Genomic DNA, 9647 nt, shown 5'->3' with positions numbered 1-9647 from the left:
ATTCAGCTTTCATATGCATCTTTTGGATTCATTCTATGTTTTATAGTTTTCGAGAAAATCAATGAAATGTGAAAACACTGCTTTTTCGACATATTTTTTACAATTTGAAGTGAATTACAGCCAAACGGATAAACCACAGTAATATATGAATACTTGCTAGATTCCCCAAACATTCAGCTTTCATATGCATCTTTTTGATTCATTCTATGTATTCAACTTTGTCTACGAATTACAAGAGTTACCACAGTAAATAGTAAATAAATATAACTAGAATTAAAATGTTTATTGAATAAAATATTTGTAACTCTACCACTAACACTATAAAGAAATGTCAGTAAAATCAGTGAATTAACAGTTAATCGCATCCGCGAAATGCGTGCTCCTGATGGTGCAGATCTTTCCCTTCAAGCATTTTTCGTCGCACGGTTCTGCTGCGGCGCTCTTCCTCACCTCGAACTGATAGTACATTCGCTGCAGCGTACTATTTCCTTCCATATTGTTCACCAATCCCCCGAGCTCGTCCAGCTTCATGGAGCTCAGTCCGTAGATTTCCTTGAAACTGTACAGTTTTTGCCAGTTGGGTTTCTTCTGCGACGCGAGATTCGCCTCAGCCATACTGTAATACCACTGATCGTAATCGGAGACTTCCTGCAAATACAACAGCGATACATTGTTGAACAAATTCATGTATGTTATATATGCGTACTTTCGTGTCTTGATCGATGTGGTAGAGCCTGTAGTTGGGATTGAAACCGACGAAGGTGGTGAGACTGCCGCCGTTGAAGGCGACGTTTACGACGCGCGATTTGTTCTTGGATGAATAGTGCAGACGGAACTCGTCGAGATGGGTGTGACCGTTGAATTGACCCCTTATGGTGTCCGCAAATCTGTCCACGATCTTGTTGTAAACCTCGTTCCAATTGGCCAAACAGAATTTGTCGCCGGGCGGGACGTGCGAGATGATGTGAACGGATTCTTTCTTTTTCTCCGCCTCGGCCAGAGTGTCGATCAGCCATTTCAGCTGCCCAAAGGGATCAACATCATCGTAGAACAACCAACTAACAACAACAACAACAAGAAACGTAAATGAAATTAATTGAATGATGATGAATTGAAGTGATTACAGATTATCGGTGTAGCAGACGTTGCTGTTGAGTGCGATCAAACGCAAACCCTCTTGGATGAGCAATGTGTAGTAACCGCCCTTCTTGATCGTCTTCATCGTTTCCTTCGGTAACCATTTGCTCCATTCGTCGGCGACGAAATCGAAAAGCCATTGCGAACTAATCGACTTGTCCTGCGAGTTTATCCAACTGCAAAAGAAACGTAAAAATAGTTACCTATATGTGGGTATCACGCGAAATATTCTTACAAATTGGTGGGATGCGCTTCGTGGTTACCGAGCACCGGGTACACGGTTTTATTGCCAAAAGTCTCACGCAGCATTCTGAAGATCTCCTTCATCGTTTTCTCGTTGCTGTCCATGGTCGTGTCCCAAGAACGATGCGCGATTATATCACCGGTGAAGTAAACGTAATCGGCGTCAGTCTGTAATAATAATTCATTAGTTTCGATCGTTTCTTTGATCGATGATGATGATGATTACGTACGTGAGTGGTGTTGATGTGCACGAGGGCATCCTCGACGGAACGTCTGGGAATGTCGCAAACTCTATAATCGCCCCAGAAACCAGCAGCATCCTCCGGTTTCTTCGGAGCACCGCTATCCTTCTGGCAGCACAGCAGCTTATCGCAACGCGCGTTACTTCCATTCTGATAGTTAGGATCGTAATGGAAGTCAGTCAGATGCAGTACTTTCATCGTGGCGTTGCTACCAGCAATCTCGACGACGTCGAGCAAATCGTCCGGGTTTGGCCTCGGTGGTAACGGCAGATTCCAGTCGACCCTTTTCGGATCGCTGCAGCCTAGATGCTGCAAATAGATGGAACACACCCTCTCCTCGGTCAAATTCTTTCTGTTGTCGATGATGCTCAGGATGACCGGCTGTATTAATTTAAAAAAAGAAAACATCAATCAATTATGTCGCTGCGAATTTTGTCGAACTTACGGTGACGATGTTCACGAAAGATTTGCAAATGTCTTTGTCCCAATTGTTGAAGAGGATGCACAGATTGGTGGCGTGTCGACCGAAATCGTCCTTCTGCAGCCCGTAGCGACGGATCTGTATCATCTCGCCGACGACGATGCGGCACGTCTTGCACACCTCGACGTTGCGCGACCGCACGTTCTCGATCTCCTGCAGCTTGACGATGTCGTCCTGCAGCTCAAGCGTCTTCCTGCCATTCTTCAGCAGCCTCCGAACGCCGACATCTATCGACTGCACCAATGCTGCAAAAGCAATTACATCATCCAACAATTGTGTAAATTAAAAAATATATATATTATCAATAAGTAAATAGATGAAAAGGTTCTCTTTAGGAAACAGGTAAAGCCAGATTTCTAAAAAAAAAAAGGTTCGACACAATAGAATCGCAGGTAGCGTGGGTTGATCTATTATAGTCTAAATCTAAGTTAGATTTTGTCTGCTATGACGGTGAAAACTTTGTTTTTTTTTTGCTTTGTAAACTATTAATAATCTAAAATCCAACAGTTGTTTACTCAATGTGAAATTCAATGTTATTCAGACAAACATATTCAATTTTCCCTCATTCAAGGTAGGAAAAATGCGAAACAATAAGTGGCATTCCTTTTATTTTTGCGCTTCGTACGTTACTAATTAACTAGATAACGTTCGACAATTATCATTATTTAGTAAGACTGCAATAGCAATAATAACTATTATTGCAGTATTCTTGTAATAATCAACAGAAATTAAACTTATTTATAATATAAGCATGTAATTATTGAAATGTTCTGTAATAATTGTGCAGAGATTATTTTAAGCATGTCGACGATAACATTGGAGATTCGATAACCTTCCTATGTACATTTATACTAAACACGTAATAAAGAGTAAAGAACTAAGACAAAAAAAATGTAATTTACATTTTCAAAACGCAAACGACGACAACAACAATGAAGATATCTTTTCCTGGATAAATTCGTTGGCGAGACAACTTTTCTAAATTTGTTGTAACCATAACAACAATAATAATAACAATTGTTTGCATCTCACCTTCATCACATCTAGCAACGGATGCGCAGCTCAGAGCGGCGATCACAGCAAGCTTGACCACCCAACACGACATAGCAACGTTAAACAGTTGAATGTTCGATGGATGCAATGTTGTTTCCAAAGCCGGCTCGAGTATATTCCCCCCACCATTGCCTGCTCACAGGATTCCGCATCAAGGAGAGAATTCTTGAATAGTCGGTGGATGGGTGAGTGGGAGTTGTACGGAACAAAAAAAAATGGAAATGGAAGTGGAAATAATGTAAAAACATTCAATTTAAAGTAAAAAAAAAACAAAATTTATTCAACGCATTCCTCCATGTCGACGTCATCGAGTACCAAATCCTCGAGCATCTCCTCGAGCGTGACGTGCGGGATGCTTGGATCGTGCAGAGGCAGATGCTGTTTGCGCGCATCCTTGAAGATGTTGACGTTCTGCCTCATAGCCGGATCCTCCTCCAGGTCGTCCAAGAACTCGTTGTAATCGTGCGCGTCCATCTCGAAGGCCGTCTGCTCCTCGGCCAAATGCTTCAGCTTCCACATGCGCTGCTTGCGGGCAGAAGCGCGCTCAGCGTAATGCTTCTTCACCAGTATAACGTCCGGCACTTGATCGCTAGACAATTTCTGAAGTTGACGTCGTTCACGTTGCTATCTTCCAAATTGTACCTACACCATAAAACATAAATTAACAAATAAAATAAAAGATTCTCTCTCTCTCGCTCACCCCAAGACCGAATCTCCCGGCTTCAGGAGATGTCCGATGTGGGTGCGCGTGTGAATCTGGTTATCGTTGATACCCAATTCGGAAGCTTTGATCAACCAGATGTCGCTCAAGACGTGTTTAGTGGAGATCGCCCCTTGTCCAGGGAAGAACTTCCTATCCTTATCCATGATCACCTCCACGTCCATCACGATGTACTCGACCAGCTGCTTCGGATTGCAGATGGTGTTAAACGGTTGCCTCCAGTACAGAGAGCTGCTCACCTCCGCAACTGAATTATACAAATAAATTAGAATAAATAAATTAATAAAATCATCAGCAACTTACTTTGCGCTGAGCACGGATCAATCAGATGGATGGAATTGGAGACCCTCTGCACGAGACACACAGACGATATTCCACCCAGCTGATTGGTCAACTTCTTCGGCAAAACGACCACGCTATCCTTGGATATTGGCACGATCTCCACCGAAAACGAGAACTTGTAATTGTAGTTGTTGCTGTGTATATCGTGGGAAATCAGTTTCTTAGAATGCTGGTATCTGCACGGCAAAACGGCAACCAGAAAATCGACCATCTTCCTGGCGTGCGATTCGGACACGTAAAAGAAATCCAAACCCTCTGCAAAAAAAAACAAACAAAAATATAAAAATTTCATTAATCGCATTAATTTTTCGCTTATAATATTTACCGTGAATGGGTTTAATTCCGAGCGTATTCTCGTGCGCTCTATGTTTCAATATCATCTGCTCCAAATAATAAAACGTTTTCTTATTCTCAGCCTTCTGCCTGACCTGCACGCTCGCCCTCCAATAGTTCTGCGCCTCAGATTTGTGGCAATCATCGCACATCTGATGATTGACTATGTACTCCACTATGAACACCTGCTGCAGCACTGCTCCCCCAACGACCTCCCCATGAACCGTCAATTTTACCTAAACAAAATTCGATATCGTAAACAATTTGATTGTTTTGTGTTAACAATCGTTTACCTTGAGACGTTTCGAATGGGGCTCTGTCCACACAAACGAAGCATCGATTAACTTCACCCTGTTCAAGCCTTTCAGTTTCTTCAAGCACAGAGCGAGCAATTCCCTGGACTCCAAGGCGCACTGCACCCATTCCGCCGGTGGCTGCAGATACCTTTCGCATCCTCTGCAAAAGTGCAGCGTCGCCTGCTTGGGAATGTCCTCTGTGATATCTACCTTCGCCCTGAGGCAACCGACGCACATGTTGGCCGGATTCGGCTCGATCGGAGTCCCGCATTCGCAGCACAATCTAAAAACAAAACAAAACCGTTGTTAAACTCACGTAAATTCCATTAAACTGAGAAGATCTTACATCCGATTGGACGGAAATTGAGCAACATCTTGAATATACTCCATGATACAATAAATGTATTAAATCAAATACAACAATAAAAAAAAATCAACTATAGTCAAGCAGCAACAAGCACATTGAAGCACATGCTTCGAATGTATTCTAACCCAACTTTTTTTTGACAACTGTCTTGTTGACAACTCGCTTCTTCTTCGGTTAATTGACCGCAGATGTCTCCACCATCGATATTTTCAAATTTAAATCTGAATTGAAGCAGCTTCTCCGAAAACGTACTACATAATTCGCAGATTATTAATTATCAGCGGATTTCTGTGATCGCGTAATTTAATTGAAGCAATTGCACGAAGATCACCTTTCGCGCGTTGTCATGGAGACAGATTAAACTCTTTTTGGTAACTCGAATAAACAAAGTCCTAACCTATCAATCGATTCAATCAATCGTTCGAGATGGATGATCGTTGGTTTGAGTGTGTTAAAAGCGCTGAGAAATCGGCTTTGGTGCAGGGAAACACGAAGAAAGTCCACTACCACTTCGAGAATGGCAGGGAGATGGTGGAGGAGTACAACCTGGATACGAATGTGCTCAGCCGCAGAGCCTGGAAGATCAACAATGAGATGGGTGGTGAGGGGGATTGGGACATCGAGGTTGGGGATCCAATGCCTGCTGGATTGAAGGCATCCAATGATTTGATCTCAGAAGATGCGAATTCCGTGAGTCCGGAACTGTTTTAATGAATTCAATTGAAATGTTATTATTTATTTAAAGCCTTTCATTACAAGGAGAGTGACCAAGAGGAATCTGGAGTGGAGGATAAGGAATCTGCCGTATCCTGTAGATATTTATTCGGTGACTGCTGATGAGGAGGGAAGGTGCATCACAGTGAGAACTTCCAATAAGAAATACTTTAAGAAGATTGATGTGCCTGAGCTGAGGAGGTGCAAGTTGCTGCCTGAGCAGGATAAGATCACATTCAATCATAAATTCAATACGCTGATTATAACTGTAAGGTGTTTTTATTACTCGATTTATTTGTTATTGTTAAATGTTGACTGACTTTGCAGTATGCTAAACCGACGGAGTTGGTGGAAATGGAGAAGGCTATATACGAGATGGTGAAGGAGGTGCAGCCGCAGAGGATGGCTAGTGGTTGTCCGGACGTGAACGAATGTAAGCCAAGTTAAAAATAAAATAGATTTATTTAAAATACTCTCGTATAGCGATAACAAAGTGCGTCTTCTTGTTAATTTGATTATTGAGCGACGGCCGCGTTTGCGGCAATGCTGGGGCTATTGATAACCTCTCCCAAACTGTCCAGCAATTCCTTCCTGTAATCGTCGAAGTCGCCTTCCAGCTCGTTTATAGTCTGATCCTCGATCACGTACAGTGTGCACTCGGTGTCCCTAATCAGTCGTTCGTCGTGAGAGACTATGATGACGCCACCTTGGTACTCGTTGATGGCCTCGGCGAGGGCGTCGATTGATTCGATATCCAGATTATTCGTAGGTTCATCCTGCAACAACAACAAAAAAACAGTTCAATTTGATTTTTTTTTTAAATACTTTTAGAGCAACTACTGCAACACTTACAAGAATAACAACGTCCGGTCCCATTAGACACAATTCAGCTAAAGCTACACGTGCCTTCTGTCCTCCAGACAGATCCTTCATCTTGATGGTGTGCGCGTGCGAGGAGAGCCCGAACGTTCCCAGCTGTTTCCTCGCCTTCTCGTAGGGCAAATCGAACAGTCGCATCAGGTATTCCGAGGGCGTCTCCTCCGCCGTCAAATGTTCTCCAGAGTGCTGATCGAAGCGTCCAATTCTCTGCACAAAAAAATCATGAATCATCATGAAACGCAATAATTTATATAAATATTTACCAATCGATAATTCTTCTTGACCTCTCCTTCTTGTGGTTGAATATCTCCGGTCAGCATCTTCAGGAAGGTGGATTTTCCCACTCCGTTCGGTCCGACTATGGCAATCCTGCTGTTCAGATCGATACCAAAGTCGGTGCCGACGAACAACGGTTTCTGTCCGTCGTACGCGAACGTCGCATCTGCAAATGACGTGAGTTTTTTGTATTATTTCACATCTCCACATGTTTCTTTTCGCAATTAACTTACTGTGCAGACCGAGGATGGGTGGCTGCAGCGGCGGCGGTTCCGGGAACGAGAACTTTACGATGTACTCTCTCGGTCGTTGCAGCAATTCGGTTATTGTCACCTCGTCTTCCTGCTTCTGCATCTTCGTTCTGTTCTTCTCCTGCTTCCTGGTCAGTGCCTCCTTCTGTTTCTTTTCCTGCAATTATTCAAATGAAACGAAAAGTTTATATGCAACAAATTAAAACGTTTTTCAATTACCGCTTGTTTCTTGGAAGATCCGTGCGCCTTCAGCTCTTTGATCCTCCTCTCCTGCTTCTCGTACTCCTTGATCATCTCCTTCCTCTTCTGCACGTACATCTTCTTAAACATCGAATAGTTGCCCTTGTAATAATAAAGTTTCTGTTGATCCAAATGGATGATTTCGTTGCACACGTTGTCCAAGAAAGACTGGTCGTGAGATACGATCAGCAAGGTTTTCTTCCAGGTTTGCAAATAACTGTAATATAAATTAATTAATATAAGTTAATAATAATAATAAATAATAACATACTTGTCCAGCCAAATGACAGCGTTCAAATCTAAATGATTGGTAGGTTCGTCGAGCAGCAACAGTGTGGGTTCGATGTAGAGCGCTCTGGCCAATGAAACTCTCATCCTCCAACCACCAGAAAAGTTCTTGGTTGCACGATCCTGCATCGATTTGGTGAATCCCAGACCGGCCAAGATCCTTCTCGCTCTCGGCTCAGCGGAATCGGCTCCTATGGCTTTGAGTTCCTCGTACACATCGTTCAGCCTCTCCTGGGCTTCCATGTCACCTTTCTGGAAGGCCTCCTCCAGTTTCTTGCACTCGTCCATCAGTTTGGTCCTCTTCACGTCTGCTTTGAGGACGGATTCGACTGCTGTGAAGTCGTCGGCAACGACCTCTTGTTCGCAATAAAGTATATCGATGTTCGGTGGTATGGCAAAGGCTCGCTGAGCCAGATGCCGCAGCAGAGTGGTTTTACCGTGTCCGTTGGGACCGACCAGACCGTAGTGTCTTCCGCTCGCTATCAGCAGATTGGCGTTCACGAAGAGGTCGTTTCCTTTCGCGGAGATCGTGAAGTTCTCCACCTTGATGTCGACGGCGTTCTCGAGGGCGGCCATCTGATTCACAGACTTCATTGTCTGTGAAACTGTAAAATTAGAGTCGAGATCGGAGTGACCCTGCCCACCCTTCTTCAGCATAGACTCCATCTGCCTTTCGTACTCTTGCTGCTTCTTCAGCTTTTTCTTTTCCTTGTGGGTCAGCTTCTTCTCCTCCGGTTTTACGACCTCCTCTACGATTTTCATCTCGGACACTTTATCGTTGAGCTCGTCGTCTAAATCGTCCTCTTCATCTGGATAAGTTTCCTCCACAGATTCATCCCTTACCGGAGCAGCGGGTTTACTCTTTTTACTACTGCTGCTCTTCTTCTTGACTGCCTTAACTTCGACTTCCTCCTCCTCCAACTTTTCCTCATCCTCAGATTCAGCCTTTACCACTACCGGTTTAGCTTTATTCTTTTTGCTGCTCTTCTTGACAGGCATTGGCTCTTCCTCCTCCGCTTCCAACTCATCCTCAGATTCAGCTTTCACCACTACCGGTTTAGCTTTATTCTTTTTGCTGCTCTTCTTGATAGGCTTTGGCTCTTCCTCCTCCAGCTCCAACTCAAAATCATTCTCATCTTCGGACCAATCATCCTTTTTGCCTTTTCCACCCTTTTTATTGCCACTTCCCTTCTTTTTGATTGAATCAGACTTGGATACCTCCTCCTCGGATAAATCTACATCAGACTCCACCACCACTTTCTTCTTATTGTTCTTGGCTGTAGAAATTGTTTATTAGAAAGTTGTAATCCATATGTTTCTGCTTCAACTTACCTTTTTTCTGGCTCTTCTTCACAGGAACAATTTCCTCATCGCTGAGCTCTGCCTGCTTCTGTTCAATCTTGCTCTCTTTATCGCTCCAATCATCGTCCTTGTTGTTCTTTTTTCCTTTGCCCTTTTTAGCAGGTTTCGCTGGTTTTGAGGTTACCTCGGCGTCGAGCATAGAAGTTGGTGCCTTCTGTGGCGGATCCTCCCAATCGTCATCCAAATTCTTGTTCTTCTTGTTACCCTTCTTCTTCGACATTTTCGTTTACTTCTATTAACTAAATTAATATAACTAATATCACACTTTTCACGTTGAAGAAGAGAAACGTGACTGAACAGCCGATGGAATTGAAATTGACTAAAATAATCTTGGATGCGTGTGCACCTTTCGATCTGTCAAAATTTTCGGACAAATAACCGATCCATCAAAATATTTCATTCAATTTAAAAATTATACAATA

At 43.2% G+C, this 9647-nt stretch overlaps 4 protein-coding genes across 4 annotated transcripts; 1 reads left to right on the top strand and 3 right to left on the bottom strand.

Annotated features, from left to right (window-relative positions):
* Positions 1 to 268: 268 nt before the first annotated feature.
* Positions 269 to 3233, bottom strand: LOC108559495 (sphingomyelin phosphodiesterase-like). Its single transcript, XM_017916795.1, has 7 exons — positions 3136 to 3233; positions 2068 to 2348; positions 1611 to 2003; positions 1373 to 1548; positions 1125 to 1313; positions 707 to 1058; positions 269 to 648 (listed from the first exon to the last, which is right to left on the bottom strand). Exons 1-7 carry the CDS (start codon positions 3206 to 3208, stop codon positions 349 to 351), a joined length of 1764 nt encoding a protein of 587 aa, XP_017772284.1. The 5' UTR covers positions 3209 to 3233; the 3' UTR covers positions 269 to 348.
* Positions 3234 to 3425: 192 nt separating this feature from the next.
* On the bottom strand, positions 3426 to 5334 carry LOC108559496 (60S ribosomal export protein NMD3). The gene is given in 7 exon segments (XM_017916796.1): positions 3426 to 3758; positions 3761 to 3798; positions 3857 to 4124; positions 4181 to 4474; positions 4545 to 4788; positions 4846 to 5131; positions 5195 to 5334. Coding segments are annotated over 7 exon segments (1500 nt in total). The 5' UTR covers positions 5239 to 5334; the 3' UTR covers positions 3426 to 3432.
* A 117-nt stretch (positions 5335 to 5451) lies between these two features.
* Positions 5452 to 6447, top strand: LOC108559503 (protein DPCD-like). Its single transcript, XM_017916804.1, has 3 exons — positions 5452 to 5905; positions 5961 to 6197; positions 6257 to 6447. The coding sequence occupies exons 1-3, from the start codon at positions 5642 to 5644 to the stop codon at positions 6374 to 6376; spliced, it is 621 nt and encodes a 206-aa protein (XP_017772293.1). The 5' UTR covers positions 5452 to 5641; the 3' UTR covers positions 6377 to 6447.
* Positions 6373 to 9581, bottom strand: LOC108559502 (ATP-binding cassette sub-family F member 1). Its single transcript, XM_017916803.1, has 7 exons — positions 9196 to 9581; positions 7847 to 9140; positions 7555 to 7792; positions 7318 to 7492; positions 7072 to 7250; positions 6782 to 7015; positions 6373 to 6705 (listed from the first exon to the last, which is right to left on the bottom strand). Exons 1-7 carry the CDS (start codon positions 9443 to 9445, stop codon positions 6445 to 6447), a joined length of 2631 nt encoding a protein of 876 aa, XP_017772292.1. The 5' UTR covers positions 9446 to 9581; the 3' UTR covers positions 6373 to 6444.
* Positions 9582 to 9647: the final 66 nt, after the last annotated feature.

The sequence above is a fragment of the Nicrophorus vespilloides genome, unplaced genomic scaffold, assembly GCF_001412225.1.
Source record: "Nicrophorus vespilloides isolate i.1.1-1 unplaced genomic scaffold, Nicve_v1.0, whole genome shotgun sequence".
NCBI classification, from domain to species: Eukaryota; Metazoa; Arthropoda; class Insecta; order Coleoptera; family Silphidae; genus Nicrophorus; species Nicrophorus vespilloides.
Note: the sequence above shows the minus strand (reverse complement) of the source record. Positions and strands in the feature narration are given on the sequence as shown.